General features: G+C 49.6%; 1 protein-coding gene across 1 annotated transcript in view; it reads right to left on the reverse strand.

Moving 5' to 3' along the window:
- LOC119040203 (AGBL carboxypeptidase 4) overlaps window positions 1–20,572 on the reverse strand; it is a 1,071,017-nt gene that overhangs the window by 73,479 nt on the left and 976,966 nt on the right. Inside the window, exon 9 of the mRNA XM_037133086.2 lies at window positions 15,689–15,800. Coding sequence (XP_036988981.2) covers window positions 15,689–15,800 — 112 coding nt within the window. The remainder of the gene's footprint in view (window positions 1–15,688; window positions 15,801–20,572) is intronic.

Consider the following 20,572-nt stretch of genomic DNA (forward strand, 5'->3'; position numbering starts at 1 on the left):
CCGCGGTGAGGTCTGAACGCGGGCACTGACTGCATAACCAGAGCGGCGCTCGCCTCCTGCCCTCTCCCTGCCCGCAGGGCTCCCTCTGGCCCCAGCGACAAAACTCAACTATCTCAGCCTCGTATTCCGAGGTCCTTTGGAATCTGATCACTTTTTTGAAAAATTCCTTCCTTCCCCCAAAGGGGCATTCTGCGCCAGCCGGACCCTCCTCCTTACTGCTGTTCTCTTCCTCCCGCCTTTGCTCCTGTGAGGTCTCTGGTCTGAACTGCCACCTCTCCGACTCATCCCTGAAGATTCCACCGTCCCTCTTCCCTGCACACCCGACCCACTGGCCGGCCCCGTGTTGCTCAGGGGTTGACTTGCTCTGGCCTCAGTCTGCCACTGCTGCTCTGTTAGCATTGAGGTGGCCCGACCATGGCTTGCACCATGAGTTCTCTTTTCCTCTCCCGCAGGTTGCTCCGCCCCACCCTTATTCCCCCTGGTGCACCCACGAAAGACATGGCGGTCTGGAAGGGCACCCTGAGCATGGTGCTTGTTAACAGGGGGAAAAGGGGAAAGAAAACAGGGGTGACCCTCTTCCCTGCTCTTCCTGCCCCTTTCTCCCATCATTCATCCATCTGTGTGCTCAGCCCTGGGCTGGATTAAGGGCCCCCTGGAGTCAGAACCAAGAGTGAACCACTGGGGTCTGTCTCTTGGGAAAGTTACTGAATAACCGTAGGCCTTAATTCCCCCATCTGCAAAATAAACCAATAATCTCTATCTCACAACATGGCAGTGAGGGTCAAACGAATGCTTGTATGTGACTATACCTCTCTGTGACAAACTGGTGACAAAGTATGACCAGGGCCCAGAGTGCACGTGCTCCAACCTGATGGGAGGCGCAGGCCTGAGCCGGTCCCAGCTCTCCAGCACTGTCTCGCCATGTGGCCAGCTCCCCGCCCTGTGCTTAAGTGGTCTCTTGCTCTGCTCTTCCTAGAAAAGGTAGATTTGGAGCCCTCTTCTGTTTTTCTAGCCCTGAAGTTCTCTGGTTCCACACAGGGCAAAATGAACTCTCAGCCCCCAGAAGGCCAGTATTAACCTACTAATTCAAGGTCAAAAGTGCCTAAATCAGAAGTCAGGGAGGTGCACATCCTCAGGTGGCGCCCAGGATCTGTGGATGAGGGGGAGACATCACGAGGCGCAAACCTCTCAACGGCATGCTGTTAGCTGGCTGCACTTAAAACCCCAGCATCTAATTCACCGACATGTCAGTCTGCAGAATTCATTCTGGTCTTCTCCAACCAAGTGTTCCTTCCAGTGGTGGTGGTGGTGGGGGGGGGCAGGGCAGGGTACCTGACGCGATGGATGAACCTGGTATCTCCATTTATAGTGCCAACATTCCAACCTGCAGGTAATGGGGGAAATTCTGAACATTTGCTATAAAAGGCCTCATCATATGCAAGAAAAAACTAAATCAACAGAATGCTCCTCTTCCAGGCTGGCCATTTGTGTGTCTTTTAGAGATAAGAAGAGGAGACCCCCGAGAAATGCTGAGCCTCCTGTTGGCTGCTCTGCCCGGGGGATGGGCAGGCGGGGCTGGGGAAACGGCCCGGGGTCCCTTCCAACCCGGCCACCACCAGTTGTGCGAGCTCGGGGTTCTAACAGCTTCTCTTTTGTTTCTTTTCCCCACTGACACTTCCCGGACGTGTTAGGCACTACGCTCTGGGCAAGAGAAGGCAGAGATGACAGAAATGTAGTTTTACCCCTCAAGGAGTTCACAGTTGAGTAGAGAAAACAAGCATGTAAACCAATCAGCGTGATACGGAGGACACATACGTGTGTGCACCAGGACAGGTTCTGGCCGGGGTGGGCGTGGGGGTGTCGTTTGCTCTGAGCCTTGGTCTCCTCACTGAGAATGGAGGGCACCCGTTCACGCAGCTGTTGTTTGCATTAGGTGAGACGATGCCTGGCACTCACTAGAAGCTCAGTAAACATCAGCACCTCTCTCTCCCTCTGAGGTCCTGGAGAGCTGCCTTCACCTGCTCCGTCCATGCCCCGAGGGCCAGGCACATAGCAAATATGTCTATTAAAGAAAATGCCTTGGCCGGGGGAGGATTTTTCAAGGTCATGGCCTAGAGCTAACTCTAACGGAAAGAAACTGTCGTTTTGTAACTGGGAGCCTGAGTAAGCCCAGGTTTCCTACTGCTGAGTGTGCGCCGGTGGTGCCAGGAGTTTGAGGAAAAGCTTTGGCCTTGATGTGCCCTCCAGGCACCGCCAGCATTTCTGTCACATGGCCACAGCTGCCAATCAGCGCACACACTGCCTTCCCTGAGCGGGCCTGGACTCGCCCCGGGGGTTCTGGGGGATCACATTCACCGGTGTTCACTTTCGAACCATCCTTGCAGCTGTTCACCTTCAGGGGTTACCGAGAGTTGCCCCAACACATACCCAGATCCTAGGAGCGACAGAAATCTGCTTGCCCTCTGAGGGTTAAACTGTAAAATCCACCCAGAATGAATTAGAAAAGACAAATACGGGAAGCCCAAGAGAAGAAGGTCCCCACCCCTGGAACTGAGCTATCTGTCACCCAGCTCATCTGAAGAAAGACTGAGTCACAGATGGCGGTTGGGGAGCAGTCACTCCTAGTCCACAGCATGGACTAGGACCTGCTCCCAGTCCATTAAGAACTACAGTTACTTGCAATGCTGTATCAGTAACCAGAGCTGCTCTCTCTCTCTCTCTCTCTCTCTTTTCTTTTTAATGCTACAGTTTAAAGATAGTGATAATATTCTGAAGACTTCTTTGTGAAATTAACATTGAAATATGAGCTCTTGTAGATGACTAGATTTGAGTTTACAATGAGTCAATACTAACATTGGGTGCTTACAGTTTTCCAGCCTTAAACAATATCACACAATCTAAGTGCTAAGTGCTTTTTACTCAGTGTTGTTTTCAGTCCTCACAACCCCACTGCTACCCCATTTCACAGCTCAGGCCACAGAGGCTCTGAGAGGGGAGGTGGTAGGAAGAGTCAGAGTTGGAGGCTGGAGACAGTTTTTGACTGCAGAGTCCTTGCTCTTAATCCCTGGGAGAACAAAGGGTCTGCCTCCAGTCCTTCTAGCTAACAGAGCAGTGCTTGAAGGTCAAAGACTTAGCAGACAGAGAAGGGACCAGTGTAGGAAGAAAGGGCACAATTGGAGGTTTGCTCTGGGGAAGAGGGGAGAGTCCCTGCTATGCTTACAAGGAGGGTGAGGAGTTGGCAGACATCCTAGGATGTTAGCAGCCTGGACATGGGTGCCTCTGGGGTGGGAGTTCTGAACAGAGAGGGCAGAGGTAGAGTGGATGGCTTGTTAGAACATGGATGCATAGCTGGGTGTCAACAGATCTCAGTTTCCTTCTATAATGTGGGCCCGGTGGCTTCATGAGGCTCTTACCGTAGAGACTGGCTCAGAAGCACTCAGCTGAGCCTGATGACTTTGGTTCTGTTTTGTAAAATAAGGTCCCTCCTTCTATCTGGGAGGCCAGGGCCCCTCCCTCCTCCATGTTCCCCACCCCCAGTTTTAAAGTGGACGTATAACTTGTGGGAAAAGTGTTGGGAAGTATAAAAAAGCAGGCAGGAAGAACACGACCTGAGCACCCACAATAGACTGTTAACACCCAGTTCACACCCATTGCTTTTGTGCCTGTTCCCAGCCTCATGGTTACGCATGTGTTAACACGCCATACACACGCAACTTTGTCTTCAGCTGTTTTCCCAGTTAAAATTATAGTGTAAGCATCTTTACAGTATTATTAACTCTCCATAAACATCCATTATATGAGCGTATTGTGATTCACTTAATCAGTTTCCCACTGCTAGGCTGTTAGTTTTTTCTCGGCTTTTCATTTTTTTAAATAAATAATGATCTATAGGCTTTCCCCTTCTACAAATCCTCATACACACTTCAGATTATTTTGGTCTAGGTTTTTAGTAGTGCAATTACTGGCTGAAAGCTACAAATGCAACAATACATTGGGTTGGCCAAAAAGTTTGTTAGGTTTTTTCTGTAAGATGGTTCTACTAACACTTAGTTGTCCTTAATTTCATTCAAACCAATTTTGTTAAGTTGTATTATGATAGCTGCATTATGATATCAGCATGCATTTAAAAAATTTATCACATTGGTAAATTTTTGTGTAGCCATTTTAATGTTGAAGATGTAGAAAAAATATGCAGCATTTTTGGCATATTATGCTTTATTATTTCAAGAAAGGTAAAAATGCAACTGAAATGCAACAAAAAGACTTGTGCAGCACATGGAGAAAGTGCTGTGACTGATCACACGTGTCAAAAGTGGTTCTCAAAGTTTCATGCTGAAGATTTCTCTCTGGACGATGCTCCACAGTTGGGTGGACCAGTTGAAGTTGATAGCGATCAAATAGAGATATTAATTGAGAACAATCAATGTCATCCCATGCAGGAGAGAGCTAACATACTCAAAATATCCAAATCAATAAAGTTATTGGTGAAAATGAAAAATGTGTCTTTTATTTTACAGAAAAAAATACACAGACTTTTTGGCCAACTCAATTAGTTTAAATCCCAGAAAGTCATGGTAACATTTTCTCTCTCTCTCCTATGAATTCCACATCTTCCCTGTTCACGGAAGGAGAGTTCCCATGGCTCTCAGGGTCAAGCCTACGACGGGCCCTGGCTCCCACGCAGCCTCACCACCTGCCCCTTCCACACACGCTCCCTCCAGTCCAGTGCAGCAAACGCCTTGGGATTCCCTGAGTAGGTTCACCTGTCTCCTCACACACTCCGCTTCCTCTGCTTATAATGTTTCCTCCAGTCTTGGTCTAAACAACTTCTACTCTTCCTTTAAAACTCATCTCCAGAGGTCACCTTTCCTGGCAAGCCTTGCCTGACCAGGTCCAGGTCCTGCTTTTCCCACATGGCACCCAGACCCCTTGCCTATCACTGTGCGTACCACCCTGTCCTGAACTCATTAATCAGCAGAGTCCGGAGCTCTAGCCCAAGGATTTACGAGTGTTCCCTGGCCATGGAATCCTTTATTCGAACACATTTCTTATACTAATAAAGGTGAACATTTTGAGACTATATGTGCCTGGCACAGTGCCTTCAGCAAGTCGCACGAATCACTCCAGATAATCTTCACACCAACCTCTTACAGAGGAGGAAACCAAAACCTAGAAAGGTTAAGAAACCTGTCCAAGACAGCCATGCCAATGAGTGTTGAAATGAGACTTTAATTGGGGCCTGAGCTCTTTCCAAAATTAGACCCCTTTGGTCAAAATAGAGAGGAGTCCATGGACCTCTGACAATGTTTTTCTGAAAACAGTTTGAAAACCACTGAACCACTACTCTATTCTGGCTGATCAACTATGGCAGCGGAGGGGCTATTCCGTAATTCCAGTGTCCAGAGTCTGGGCTCAGAAAATGGAGCTGATGGATAAATGAGGGATTTTTTTTTTCTGCTGGGAAAGTTACTCTTTCATCTGCACACATTCCGAGCTTTGACGTGAAAAGAGCAGTGTGAACCCAGAGGGAGTGGCTGAGAGGAAGAGCACCCAGGCCCACTGCGCAGAGGGTGAGGCTGGGGCAGGCCGTAAAACACCTCGCAGCAAGACGCCAGGGACCAGTTTGGGCCCAGGAGGTGGGCACTGGTACCTGGGGAGGACGGGGCAATTTCTTGATGAACAGTTCAACAGTTCAGTCTTTGCTGGAAGCAGTGATTAGTCTGGTCCCTTTCATCAGGATTCAGATCTCTCCACCGTGGTAAATAATAGACTAATTAGGCATCTGGCTTACTTGATTTCCCAGGGCTAAGGCCAATTTCTGAAATGCAATATGCTATTTGATGTACCAGCGTGAATTCATCCTGGGCTCCAGAGCCTCCCAACAGTAGCAACCGAAAATAACTCTCGGAAAAGTTCCAGGCATGCTGAACACAAAACACCCGGAACAAGGCCGGCTCAGCTGAGCGCCTGGGTGGGTAGCAGGGTGTGCACAGATCCCAGGCTGCTCAGACCAGGGGCTCAGGAGGGGAGGATCCTACTGGAGGGGCAAGAAAAGGATGAGGTGGGTTACCTGGAAAAATTCCTGGAAGAGATGACCTGGAGGTAAACTGGAATAGCTAGGCAAGTAAAAAGAAGTTATTGGAGGAGCGAGCAGTTGCCCACAGAGATCCCTTTGTAGCTCATTGCAGCCTGGACAGCAGGGCACTCATGGGATGGAAATGAGGAAGCCAGCTTGGTCTGACCTACAGACCTGGGGAAGTGGCACAGACTGACTGGTAGCAGAGAGGCAGTGAAGAGAGGAACTTTAGAATTTGTGCATTTGGGAGCTAGAGAAAAGACTCCATGTGTGGGTGTCTTTGGGACAAGGAACCAGCAGGGAAAAAACATGTAGGGAAGGAGCTGAGCCCATGTAAGCACAGTGCAGTGAGGGGCTTGTGGGGTTTGAAAGTTGAGGGTACAATGGGTTTTTGGGGGGATGAGTCAGGGCCGTCTTGCTGGGAAACAATAGGGCAAGGGAGGGAGTACCAAGATTTCCCCAAACACTCATCAAGTGCTTACCCAGTGTGGAACTCTGCCTGGTGATGGAGGCCCAGCTTCTGACCTTGAGCAACTCAGACAAAAGGAGGCAGGAGATCTACCACTGAACACACAGCATGATAGGCACTTGAACCCAGGGATGCACCCAACTCTGTGGCATGCTTGTAGAAACCCAAACCACTCCTCCTTTGGAGTGACAGCATTGTCATCAATGCGTAAGAGGTTCTTCTGGAGCCACCAGTGAGGGACCTACCCTGCTCAGGGCAGCAGGGAGGAGAGGGCAGATCCTGGGGCTGGGGGTGCATGGGAGAAGGGTGGGGGAGGGGCTGTGATTTCATTGAGCAAATGGAACCTACAGTGAGAGGAGACACTACTCAGGCACCAAGCCCATGGAATACTTGCTTATGGAATAAACCACCAGATGAAAGGAGCAAAGTCTATTAATAATTATAGTACAGCAAGGAAACAAGCGTTCACTTTGGGCCAAAGTGTTCCGGGAGATCTTAGAGAAGGTGGTCCTGGAGGTGGGTTCTGAAGAATAAGCAGAATTTGGGGAGTGACTTGGAATACTTTTCCTCCTTTTCACTCTGCAAATTTCTATCATTCTTCAGGACTCTGTCCAGATGTTAACCCCAGGTCTTAAGGAGTGCATTTCTCCTTTCCTGCCAGTCTTTCCTCTCTCTCTTCCAATACCCATTCACAGGGTGTTGTGCCCTGTGCTGGGTGTCAGGGAAACACAAATGACTAGGATGATGTCAAAGCCCTCAGTGGGGTCCCAGTCTAGGATGGGAATGGGTGGGAACAGTGAGGTGAGTAGTGTAGTGCCCAAATGCCTCAGTTAATAAAAGCTCCGATTTCATACACCTGCTATTGAAGGTAACTTACATGTTATCTTATCTTGAGGGAACTCCCATGAGATAGGAATTCTTAATCTGCATTTATAGATAAGGAAAACAAAAGACAGAGTTTAACTGAACGGACTCAAAGGGAAGCTTTGCTGGTCCCCATGCAGTCAGCTGGCGAGAGGTATTCAGGGCCTTTCGAGATGAAAAGATGTCAGAGAAATTGAACCCAACAACACCCTGACAGGAATATTACTCTCAAATGAGGGATCCATTCTCTGCACCCTGCTTGCTGCCAGAGTCAGAGTTATAAACGAGCGAGTTAGAAAATCCATGTCTTTTATCACAGGTGGGAGAAGCTGCCCTTTAGAAAAATAATGATTTCTCTTAAAATTCCTTAAAGTTTCATAAACCATCACAAACCATTGTGGGAAAAACTGTAAAAATTTCATGACCCCAATGTACCCTCTGTTCACAGAGCTCCCCATACAATTGCACTTATTTCTAGTCTTTATTCCCATGGTGAACCTTTCCCCTGGTGGCTATTTACCGATTTCCTGGGCCAGGCTGGTAGGGGTGGAGCTAAGTGAGTGACCTCCGCTGGTGGTGTGAGGACATTTACTCCCTCCCACATGGACAGATGGCTGCGGTCTGGCCATTTCAAAAGGGCATTCCTCTCCACCCCACCCCAGGGCCATCATCTTCCTCATCTTCCTAAATGCTTCACAGTCACATATGTCGGGCCTCTCTCTCTCAAACTTGTGAGGAGGACAAGTCAGGGACTATTCTTTTCTTTTAGCAGGTGGGCACGCGAGGCTCAGGAAACCTGACATTAATGGGACATCTGCCTCTGCTGAGCCCCGTCACAGGTATTCACTCCAGGCTGTCCTTCCCTGGGCGTGGCTGGGACTTTTGTGCCTTATCATGGAAACCCTGCCTTTCTGTGGTCCATGTGCCATCACCAACAGATAACTAGAAGATGACATAGGTTCTTGAAGCCAGAAAGGCCCCATAGAGATAACCCTTCAAACCCTACAATATATAAATAGTGGGAAATGAAAGGCCCAGGGAGGGGAAGAGAGTTGCCTAAGAGCACTAAGCAAAGTAATTAGTGGTTCAGCCCCTCTGGGTGGGGGAGTTAGTGTTACCAGCTCCTGTTGCTGACACCAAGATAAGCCCACACAGTTTGAGCTGCTCCCTGAAGGGGACTTTGAGGATAAAATCGTCAAGGACGAGGAGGATGGGACAAAAGTTTGGGAATCCACAGCCCGGGTTCCTGAGGCCTTCAGTGAGACAGTCTGCAGATGGTCCAGGGGTACAGTTTTCACCAGGGGGCACTGCCTTCTCTAGAGGCGATTACCATCCTGCCATACAGGGCAAAGAAATTTCCCACCCAAAGGCCATGGCTGCAGCTGCCTGCTCTCCTTGGTTACTCTCAGTGTGTATGTGGAGTAAGGATGTGGGTGCCCCTGAACTTCACCCTTTATCCCCATCCTTCCCAAGGGAGGTTTGCCTTTCCATCAGCAGGGTCTCCCCACCCCACTCTCAGGTTGCTGTGTATGAACACACGGGTGAGGAGATGCCGTCTCAGGGCCTTCCTATCTGGTGGGCCAGTGAGACCTCTGCTCACATGAAGGACGGGCCTCGTGGGCTGCTTCCTTCTGTTTTAACTACAGGGTGGAACTGAGCCTGGCTGTGTGTGTCCTTGATGTGATCATGTGTAACTACACACTTGTCTGTGTGTTTGTCGCTAACTTACCATGTTTATGTTTTCACATAGATGCATTTTCTGTTTGATGTATGTAAATGTATGCATTTTCTGCAAGTTTCTATGTTGTGTGTGTGTGTCTTTCACATGTAGTGGGAATGAATGCTGGTTCCATGTGTGTATGTGCCCATGTCACCATCTGCTCTGTCATGTCAATGGGTTACAGTTTACTTATTTATTGGACAGAAAGAGAGCAGCTTATCTTGCGGACTACAGGAGATAAGCAAGAAAAAAAAACACAAAAACCCAGCCCTGTGTTGCTCTATTTTAAAAACTACTCCATGTTGTTATGGCAGCTAATTTTCCTTAAATGATTTAAGAAAATGGATCTGTCTAAAAGAACTGTAGCCAAGTTGTTATAGCAACACAGGCCTTTCTCCTCTAGGAAAAGGGGGGACATCACCCCACAGCGTAGAAACCTCTCAAAAAAGCAACTCTTGGGCTCTGAGGGACTCAGAGAGCACAGGCAGGGCAGGAGGGGACCATTCACCTCCCAACAGTTAGTTTGTGGGGTTCTTCTTAGCAACAGCTCTTCTTAGCAACAGTCCTGGCTCCTCTCCCGTTCAGATTTCATCCTTCACCTGCACCACGCAGTAAGCACCTAAAGGGCCTCTTTTCTTCTATTCATCTCAGCTTCTTTGATCCACTGGCCACACTGCAGCCTTAGTGATTTTCTAGAGCATATATTCTTTATTCATCTGTTCATCCATCGTTCAACCTAATATTCTCTATGGTGCCACATCCTATGCCAGGTTCTGGATGTGAATAGTCTTTGAATGATGTGTCAGGAAAGTTGGCCTTTATCCCACAAGTAATGGGAGGCATTGAAAGGTTTTAAGCTTGGGAGACAGACTCAGTTGGATTTAAATTTTAGAATGATGCTAGAGTGTCTGCATTGGGGGGGGAATGAATAAACGGAAATGCTATTCATTGATCTATCCCTTTTGACAGTTCTTTACTGACTGTACTGATTCCAAGATTGAGAGAGGGTGTACGCCGAAATATTCCTGACAACTGGCATTTTGTTCCATTGCCTTGATTTTCTTTTATAGTCATGAGATTTAATTCAGTGAAAACTCAACTTAAAAGAAGGCCTTGCACTTTGATTTTAACAGGAAGGAAGCACCGGGACGTAGAAGCCAGATTCCTCGGCTCAGTGACCCAAGCTGTGCAGGGGCTCCTTCGCATCGGTCCTGCCCTCCCTGTCATAAAGCCTGCGCACTAGCCTCGGCAGCCGGGGTCTCCCACCTCCACTCCACGGCTCGGCTTTCCCCAGAGTGAGTGCCCTCTCCCCTCTCCCTACAACCTCCCTCACCCCCAAACCATGGCTATCAGATGGAGCATTGTCAATCTGGAAAGGCCCAGTCCAAATTCCCTGAAAAACTCCCTTCGATGCCCCCAGACACATACCTCCACCCACACACGCACTGGACTAATCCCCCCCAGTCCTCTGTTTCCAAAGCGCTGCCTTTTCTCAGTGACAACACACCTTCTTGGCTGCCTTGGATTAGAATTGTTCATAGGGGTCTGGCTTTCCCATCAGGTTGTGAGCTCTTCCTGGCCTGGGACCCTGCCTCATTTATCTCTCTCACCCCAGAGGTTACCCAAGAGTCTTGCACATGGTAATATTGAGAAGTATGTGTTTAATTCCATTAATGGAGGATATGAAAGCAACACCTATTTTTTAAATTTATCTCCACCAAATGCTCCCGTGAGTGTGCCTCACAGGTACCCAGTCAGATGCCAGTAGAGTGGCAGGTGAATGGTCCTAGGAAGCCCATCCATTGATGGGCTTAGCTCTTTAAGATCTCAACTGGACATAGGTAGGCCAGGAGGGCCCTGTGTGTGCTCCGGAGTGGGTGCTCAGGTTGTGTGGTTGATGGGGTGAAGTGAGATCACTCCTTATGGTGTGTGTGCCAGGGTAAGGCCAGACCCCCATGGGTAGCGAGTGAGCTCTCACCTGAAGGGTGATGTCATTGCTGGTGCTAATTACCTGGGGGAAAGGGAGAGCTCAGACCTCACCTCAGAATGGGACCTCATGCTGAACAGAGCTGTAACTGCTCCCTGGTCCTCTCCACTACCAAGGGCACTGAAATGTCTAGGAGCAGCTCCCAACCAAGAAATGGGTAGGTGATGGGACCTGAGGAGCCCTTGGCAGCCAGAGAGAGCTAATGGCCATGGTGAGTAGAATGGGGGGCGGGCACTGAGGCCAGGGGTGGTACAAATTAGGATGATCAGAAATCTGTGTCATGGGTATGAGAGTGGACAGTGCCATCTGAGCTTCTGTCCTGAGAGTTTGGGACAATCTTAGCAGGGTGCAGGGGAACCCAGGAGAGGGTCTGTGTGTGCAGACAGAACAAAGCCTTTAGTAAAAAATGGCATAGTAGTAGTGGCCACAGAACCCAGGACTTTCTGAGGGGAAAGGGAGGAGTGGTCTGTAGTTCAGCTGCTCCTTTCCATCAGGAGAATCTTATAAAATCTAAGTCTAGAGGTCCTGGGTTTGTGTCACCATTTGCTCAGCTGAGTACCTGCTCAGAGCCAGGTCCCTGCTGGGTCCTGGGACTCTCAGATGAATCGGCCAGACCCTGCTCCGGGGGACCATCAATCACAGCTGGCAAGCAAGGGCCACACAATCCACAGGGAGCTCTCCTGGGAGTGGGATGTAAAACACTTCCTGAGATCCAGAGCTGCCCTCTGGGGCAAACATGCCTTTATCAAGACCGTCACTTAATATCCAGGTCCCTGACAGGCATGAAAGGTGCAGAGAGCATGGGCTAGGAAAGTGGTCTTTAAAGCAAGGGCCATGGCTAATACAGGCCAGCAGGTCTTCAGTTGCAGACACAGAGGGCTCATTCCAGGAGACTCACAGAGCAGGTCACACTGATCACAGCTGCCCAGCTTCAGAGTCCCCGTGTCTAAAGCTTGTCCCCACACTTACTGTTCCTCCTAGGTTTCCATCTCAGGAAGGGAACCATTGCCACTCCACTGTCTGAGCCAAAACAGGGGCTTCATGCAAGACCTTTCCTCTCCCATCGGGTATCGCTAAGTCACTCATCTCTCCCTCTGTGAAAGTTCCAGACTCCTCCCTATGGCAGGATCTCGTGGTCTCCAGACTCCACCTGGCACTCTCCAAATCCGCCTTCTTACAACTTCCCTGCTTAAAGCACCCACTGGCTCCCCATTCCCATGAGAATGAAGTCTACACTGCTCCCTATATCATAACCCCCTCTGCCGCTCCACCTGCCCCCCAGTACGGCCGCACTGAATAATCTGCAGTCTCGAGTGGTGCCTCCCTCATGAGGCAGATGCACAGGTGTGTCTGCTGCCTGGAGAGCACTTTCTGCCTGGAGCATCCTTCACATACTGGTTCAGGTGTGGCCTCCTGTGTTGGTCTCCTTCTATGGGTTCCCATAACCCCTGTGCCTCCCTCCACAAATGCACCCAGAATACCTGTCTGTAAATTCCTTTCTCCATTAGGCTGCAGCTCCTTAGGGGTTATGATTATTATTCCCAGCATCTAGCACAAAGCCTGAAGGAGGACGGTGAAGAAGACAACGGTCAGAAACGTAGTCTTAGCCCATCAGTGAAGGTCTTGCTGACTCTCTGTGTGTTGCTTCTGTGAGTGGAAGCCCACTGGGATAGCAGGAAGGAGGCTGTGAGCATTTAGTAGCAAGGTCAGAAGCTGTCCTAGCAGTTCAGATAGCTCTGGCTAGCACGATTATGTTGGCTACGTGACAGTCAAGGTCAGGAGGAGAAATGCACGTAAAGCTATTAGGATGGACTCTGAGGGGCACTGAAGTGTTTGCAACTGGCCACAATGACTCTTAAGTCAAATGTGAATTTGAATCATGTCCAAATAATATTTGTTGAGGATCTGCTACACATCAGTTACTGTCCTAGGTGCCTAGGTGTTTTCACATAGCTTTTAAGTAGAGAGACCATAATTTATCCCCCAAACTGGGACATTTTCAAGAAGAAAGGGGACGGTGTTACCAAATATTCTAGGACCACAGTCATAAGCCAGGACTGCCCCCATGCAGGCTGGTACGTACAACCATCTTACGTACAGGTCACACTTGGTGATTTTTTTTGTAACCCCAGATACGGTTTGTAAATCTAAAGTTGTCAGTATTTACTTATTTACTATTTATTCCCTGACTAGGTTGCAAGGGTTAGGGCTTTGTCTATTATTAAAACCACCGTGGTTGATGTGTAGAAACTGCCTGATAAATACTTGTGGGAAGGAGGAAGGAAAGAATGGGGTAAAAGACTGGACCAGGGGCAGGGGAGAGAGGAAGAGACTGCGGGAGGGAGGCTGCTCCAGGTCAGCTTGACTCCCCGATTCGGGTTTCATGTCCTTGCAGGGGCCACAGGAGGGGACTTGCAGGAAGGGTACAGCTTAGACAACTGGCTCAGTGTCCGAGTGTGCTTATGAAGACCAGCCAGCAGACAATTCCTGTTCGTGGCACAAAGAGCGTCCTGACATCTGACATCCCGTGCCTCGGTCTCGTCTCATCTGTGTTCGGTAACAGGGCGAGCGCCTGGCTGTTTCTGAGAAGCTCAACGGATGCCGACTCACGATGGCAACAGCAGGCTGCAGCCTCCTCTGAGCGAATCTAAGCCCCTTCTTGCCATTCCTCCCCCAACCCCTCACCCCCCGGTTCTCTCCTCAGCAGTGGTCCTAACACACCAGCCACTTGTTTCGGTGGCTCCCACTCTGACACTTCTCCTGCCCGTGTCTTTTCATTCATCATGCCTCTGTCCTCCCTGTAACAGTTTCATGTCTATAAACCATAATGCATTTGGCATAACAGGATTTGCCATGTTCTGTCCAATTTAACTCAACAGATAGTTATTATCTATTATCAGCCAGTACACACACACACACACACACACACACACACACACAAGTAGGAGCTGTTCTCTTTTAAAAAGAGATGGCAGAAAAAGAAACACTGATTCTCTCAGGGAAGCAGCCCTTAACAGAGAGGTCAGGTTGTGTTGGGGGGTGGAGGGGCGAGGCAGGGCAGAACCCAGCGGACAATAGACCCTTCCTGAGGAATTCAGAAGCAGCTTGTCTTTGCCAGGAGAGCTGAATCCGGATGGCTTCGAGGGTTCAGGGCCATAAAAGGGCTGGGCAAGCACAGGTAACACCTTTTGTAGAGGAGGAAGGATGAGTTGGAGAAGGAAGCAAGTATCCTAAAGCTACGCTGTACAAGCTCTGACGTGGCGGGTGGGCTGAAAAAGACTTAGGAAAGCCAAGTTCAGAGGAGGATCAAGAAGACAGTTAACGATATAGCACCTGAGAATTTACTTTTCCCTCCACCCTTGCTCTAACATATGCATCTGTTTTGCGTACACGTTTTTGTCTCCTCCACCCCATTTCTCAGCTGAGCCCGGTATCTGTGAGGGGTGGTCAGTATAATGTTGCTCTTCAATTTAGGATCTCGTTTATTGGCATCTTTAAGGAGTTACACTGATGCGACCCTGAAATACACCAACTCTGGGACCTTTGCTGTCTCAGCAGCCGTCACTACCTGTCACCTGGTGGCAGCCAGGGGGTCCTAAAATCACCGTCATCAAAGTTGAGAGAGACTCAGGTGGAGTCTCAATACAATGGAGTCCCCTCCGTGCACCATTTTTGTCTGTGTCTCGGAGCTTGGAGCGGAGCACTTGTAGCCAGGCTCGCACGCCCACTTTGTCCCCAGGCAGCTCTGACCGCTGACGCGGTCCATTTTCCTGCGGGCCTTACTGCTGCCTTTGGCGTCCACCTGAAACGGTCTGTGCTGTTCTCTCCAGCGGCCCTTCAGAGAGAGGATGATCACCGTCTGCCCCCTTCCTCTAAGTTATGAAACCCCAGTGTCTTTTATGTCTCACAAAGTCTTGGCCCTATGAGCCAACTGGGTGTGGACAACCCCTGTCCCACTTCTCTGGGAAGAGCTTCAGCACTGCCACCACGTCCCCATGTCTAACCACGTGCTTCTGGTGAGCTTGTCCTGTCCTTAGTATCCTTGCCTCTCGGGCCGGGTTGACTGGCCCAGTGGTGGACATGTCCTCCACGCTAGACCCATCATAGCTTTTTGGAACTGGAACTAGAAAATGAGAGGGAGTCACTCCCTGGTGGTGGGAGCCACAGAGGTGACATTTGGCACGTGCTTCCCCCACAGGCAAAGGAGGCCAGTCTACAGTCTTTGATTCTATGAGACACTCTGGTACTCGTCTCGTAAGTTACCTATTTTGCTTAAACTAGTGCAAGTTCTATTTCTTTTGCTCGTAACCAAAGGGCCCAGACAAATGTGGGCCTGCTCCAGGATGTTTCCTCCGCCCCGTGAGACCTGCACAGCTGAGCCCAGTATGTGTGAGCAGCAGGGAAGACACCTGGGTCTGTCCGCTTCAGAGAAGAGATGAGCAGCCATGGCCCCTCCCTGGTTTTGACCCCATATTCCTGATTCGCAGCTTCTAGTGAACTTCCCCAGGATCACACTGCTCTTTCCCAGATCAAGCCAAAGACCAGCAGCCGCTGAGGCGTTCATTTACTCACAGGGTCGTTGTGCATCTGGATGATGAGCTGTTTCACCCCATGCAGGGTAGGGTGGGCCCACGGAGAAGGATCCAGCCAGTGGCGGTTCAGGTCGAATCCCATCAGAGAGCACCTGGGCAGCACCCAAAGCCAGAGTCAGTATAAAAAGAAGAAGCCAAGCTCCTCACTTACCAAAACATGGTTAGGAGTAGGTCTCATTATGTCACTCACCTGGCATTTGTTTTTTTTGCCAGAGACATTTTTAAGCATTTCACATGTATTAATTCATCGAGTGCCTTCTATGACCATATAGAGTCACTACAATTACAATGATCACTTTACATAAGAAGAAACTGAGTCCTAAATACTTCTGCTGTGGTCGTACCTTCCGTGTCCACGCTCTGAGGCCACAGATGCATGCACGTCTAGACAAGCCAGCAGAAAGAAACGCTCAGGCCAAGGCCACAGGTGTCCCCCTGTTCCTCTCTCATACCCAGCTGGCCCACTGTCTCCACTTGCAAAATACAGGCTCCAGCACAAATAATGTCCCCTCTTTATTATAAAATCATAAGCATGTAATTCTGTAACATAACAATATTACACTCAAGCACACCATATGGCATTTTAGGTGGAATGTTCAAATTAAAACTATAAGTTATTACACCCATATTATTACCCTGCTAACCACACTTAAGCAGGTGTTACTTCTGCTGAACCTGTATGTTCAGAAACTAACACCTTTTTTCACCTCCATTGATACCACTTTGAGTTTGGAGCAAGGTCCAGAGTACTGTAAGGTAATCTCTCATCTGCTCTCCTTGCTTCCACACTTGCATTCTCCTACTTCTTTAACCCTGTCTTCCCCACCCCCGCTCCATAGTTCAAATAGCCAGCGTGATCCTCTGAAAACATAAGGGAGGTTGTGTTCCTTCTCTTCTCAAATTGTTCCCTGTTAGGGGCAGAACAAAAGCCGAAGTCCTTACAACAAGGTACAAGCCCCAAATGGTCCGTCACTGCTGATCTCTCTGACCTCAGCTCCTACCACGGCCCCTCTTGCTGTGCCGGATACTGCCTCCTCCCTGTTCCTCCGACACACCAGGCTCTTCCTGCCTCAGGGCTGTGGTACAGGCTGGCCTTCTGCCTGCCATTGTCCTCCTCCAGATAGCTGAGTGACTCATCCTCCCTGTTTCAAATCTTTGATTGAATGTCACCTGCTCAGTGAAGGCTCCCCTGCCCACCTTCCCCCCCCACCATCCCTCGGGCATGTTAAAGACCTTCACTGGGGCAGATGTGATCACGACTGCTGGTTCTTTCTCTCCCTCCCCTTCCTTTTCTCACTCCAGATCTGCCCAAACCCTGCTGGTCCTGGCTGGAAGGTGCCTCCTCCAGGTCTCTGTTCCAAGGCCTGCTGGTCTGCTGGGCCTGCGCACACCACTGACAGTCTCCGGGCCGGCATAGGCCGAGGTACGGCCCCCAGAAGCCTGTGCTTGCTCCCCATTCGAGACACCACTCTCCTCTCCAACCTGTCCTCTCCCTCTCCCCAGAACGTCTCCCACACTGATCCGTCTTGCTTTCCGGGGCAAGAGTCATCTATGGCTCTTCATCACCTATGGGATGAAACGCTGTTCTTTGCAGACTTTTAACCACATTCGAAACAGATAATGGCCGTTAGTTCTTTCTCTGTCCAAATTGTCCCCCTCCGTTTTCTCTATCCTCCTGTTACACCGTTTGATCGCCTCCACCTTATCTTCCAAGCTCCTGTAGTTCCCTACGCAATACAACTTTATCCCCTCTGTTTACTAAATTTGCATCCCCACCTATCGCCCTTCTCAGAAAAATAAAGGACTCCGCCAGGCGGGGATGGTGGAGGCATGGTGGGGAAATAATGATGATTTCCTCCTGTGACTTAAAGGTACCTTGTGGGAGGATAACTAATGTTTCGTGGGGACACGTGGGGTAGCGCTGCATTGAGGAGGGGTCATTGGCTTTGGGCCTTGTGGAATGCATAGAATTTTTCCAGGCCTTGGGGGCAGAAGAAACAGTGTAAGCAAAGAGAAGAACTGGGAAGCCACCTAGGATGTTGGGAGAAAGGTGGGCCATTTGGTTTGACTGGATCATAAAGCGCGTGGTGAAGCCGTGGAGGGAGACAGAGGAGAGGGCTCGGAACGCTTGTCAAGGAGTCTTGTCATTTCGCCTTTGTGCTGCTGGACTTAGACAGGCCCAGTGTTGGTGTTGGCTTCGCATGGATGGCGGTGAGAACAGAGACAGCCCTGCGTGCAGGTTACGGCAGCCTCTCCATCACCATCGAGGGAACACAACTGAGCACCTACTGGCGTTGCTCCGCCCGGCAGTTAAGTACTTTACTAGGTCTGAAATGCTTCCTCTCAGCTGACCCGACCTGTGATGATAGAGACAGGCTCTATCATCATTGGTTGGGGCACGGAAAGGTTAGGGACAACTTGCCTGGAAAGGGGAGCTGTCAGGACTGGTGCACAAGGTGCCTGCCACCCCTGCCCTCAGAGCACCTCGTCCCGCAGGAGACAGAGGGTGTGCTCACAGGCTTCTGTCCGCTTATGACTTGGGACAGTGCTGTGAGGATTAAATGACAGAATACATAACCAACTTGAGCACAGGTTCTCGCACGTGATAGCAGCTCAGAAATGTCACACTGCTGTTTTATTGTACCTTACGATTGTTTTATACCACAACCTTTGTGAGTGACATGGCCTAGTAAGTTTGCAGTCCCCAGAGGGGGAGTGAACAGCAGACAGCAGCGGTAAGTGACGATGTCCTGTCTTTTCGTCCCGTCTGGGAGCTGGGTTCGTGCTCATTCTCTGTTCCCTCCCGATGCAGCAGCCATTGGTCCATGTTCTTTGGGGAATGCCCAGCGTCTTACCCTGTGATTCAATGGAGCAGGAGGATGGAGAGGGAGAGTCTGTCCCTCCATCGGCCCAAGATGATGAGCCTTCTCCCACCACAGAAGTCATATGGGCCAGGTGTTCCCTCTCTGGGACCTGGCGGCCCGGGCAGCAGCATGGAACCCGGCCTCAGGCAGCAGCTCAGGTCTTAAACTCGGACTGGGCGCCACAGGGCTGGGAGCTGGTTGCCTGGCAGTGCAACTGCGGAACAGAGGTGGGTTCTGCTGGCCAGCAGCTGCTTTCCTGCCCTCCAGGGCTACCCTGTTCATTGTTTGTTCTCCAAGTCTGGTTCTCCAGCTTTGGCTTTATTCCGTAAGTCCCTCCCTCTTCATTCCCTCTGTGCTTCAGTGGCTGGGCTCAGTTCTTGCTTTTTTAACTGAAAGGATCCCTAACCATATGGCTCTGTGGGCTGATTTATCAACAACTCCCATCAGATCCCTACACCATCCTCTTCTCGATGGCTCATCACCAAGCAGATGGGACCTTTGGTTTGGGTGCTGTGCCCACAGAGCTCTTCCATTCCCTACGGAGTATATAGATTTTTGAAAGGAACATCGTCTTTGCTAATATGACTTAATCCTTAACAACCACGTCCTTAGTGTCAGCTGGCCTACCTCTCCTTTCCTTCGCCTCCAAGTAGGAATGTCCTCTGCAATGTCTTGGCTGAGTCACCAGCCTGTTCATGACACTTCTGCGACCACCTCCCCACCGTCAGCATCCCTGGATAGCTCTGCTAGAAAAGTCTGTCTTCCAGTGACTCCAATCAGCCTGAGCCCTGAACCAGCAGAGTCACACAGAACCGCGGGGCTGCCATGTGAAGGCCAGGGGCTCTGGGAGTCACAGTCAGGTTTGAAGTTGGGCTGTTCTATTGGCTGTGTGACCTTTAAAAAGTTTCTTCTTAAAAAAAAAACCACTTCTCTGGGCTTCTGTTTTATATATGTATAATGAGGATAATAACCTTGACCTTCTGGACAGCGTACCTTAACTAATGGCTGTAAATGGTCCAGCAGAATCCCCAGAAGAGTGACTGTTAAATAAATGGTAGCCAGTGATGACAGTGGCCATGGTGGGAATGGACAAGATGACCTTCAGGTGCCAGTCTCTCACTGAGTGTGAAATCCTGGGTCCCTGCTCGGGGTCTCTGTCTCCTTATTGCTCTTCTTGTCTGTTATCTATTTTTAAAGTTGAAATATCTGCATAAGCTCAAAATCAGGACCTGTGTCCTGACATAAAGGAAGTTACTGATGGCATCAATGAGTCAGAATATTTGACATTAGGACCATTTTAGAAAATCCAAATTTATGGAAGTCAAATGTATATATAACTGAACAATATGACTTCTTTCTCTGGTGTCAGAGATACTCTTGAGTATCTTTTCTCTCTCCTCCCAAACTGTGTGCCCAGTGAGGGCAGGGACCCTGTCTGAGCCATCTTGCCTACCTCCACTCCAGCTTACCTGCTACAGACCCAGGTGGAGAGAACGTTCAGCACATTTATTGAATGAATGAGTGAATGAGTAGATGCACAAATGCATTAATAAATGTCCTGAAGGTCTGCAATCAAGGTTTAGCTAGTTACTTGAAGACATAGTTTGAAAAGTATTTAAGTACCTGTTACATGATAGACACATTTGTAATAACCAAGTGAGGTAGGTATTATTTATCCCATTTTATAAAAGAGTGAATAAAATAAAGCTGAGATTTGACCTTGACAAGGTCACTTGGCAGCTTCTAGGATATAGAGCTGGGATTTGAACCCAAGTCGTATTGATGCCAGGCTGGTCGACGGTGACCCTTTGAAGTCCCCCCAGCTACTGGAGAGGCTGTGTGATCCATGAAAAAGACACCGAGCTGCTCCTTTGCTCTCCCCGTTCTGTCCTGGCCTCTCCTCGGCCCAGTGGCAGAGACACAATGGTCCCAGAGGCCATTATTCAAATGGCAAATAAATAGCCCCACCCAGTGAAGGGCATCGTGCCTCATCCCTGTTG

The sequence above is a fragment of the Artibeus jamaicensis genome, unplaced genomic scaffold (genome assembly GCF_021234435.1).
Source record: "Artibeus jamaicensis isolate MK-2021 breed Jamaican fruit bat unplaced genomic scaffold, CSHL_Jam_final scaffold_1019, whole genome shotgun sequence".
Taxonomy (NCBI): Eukaryota; Metazoa; Chordata; class Mammalia; order Chiroptera; family Phyllostomidae; genus Artibeus; species Artibeus jamaicensis.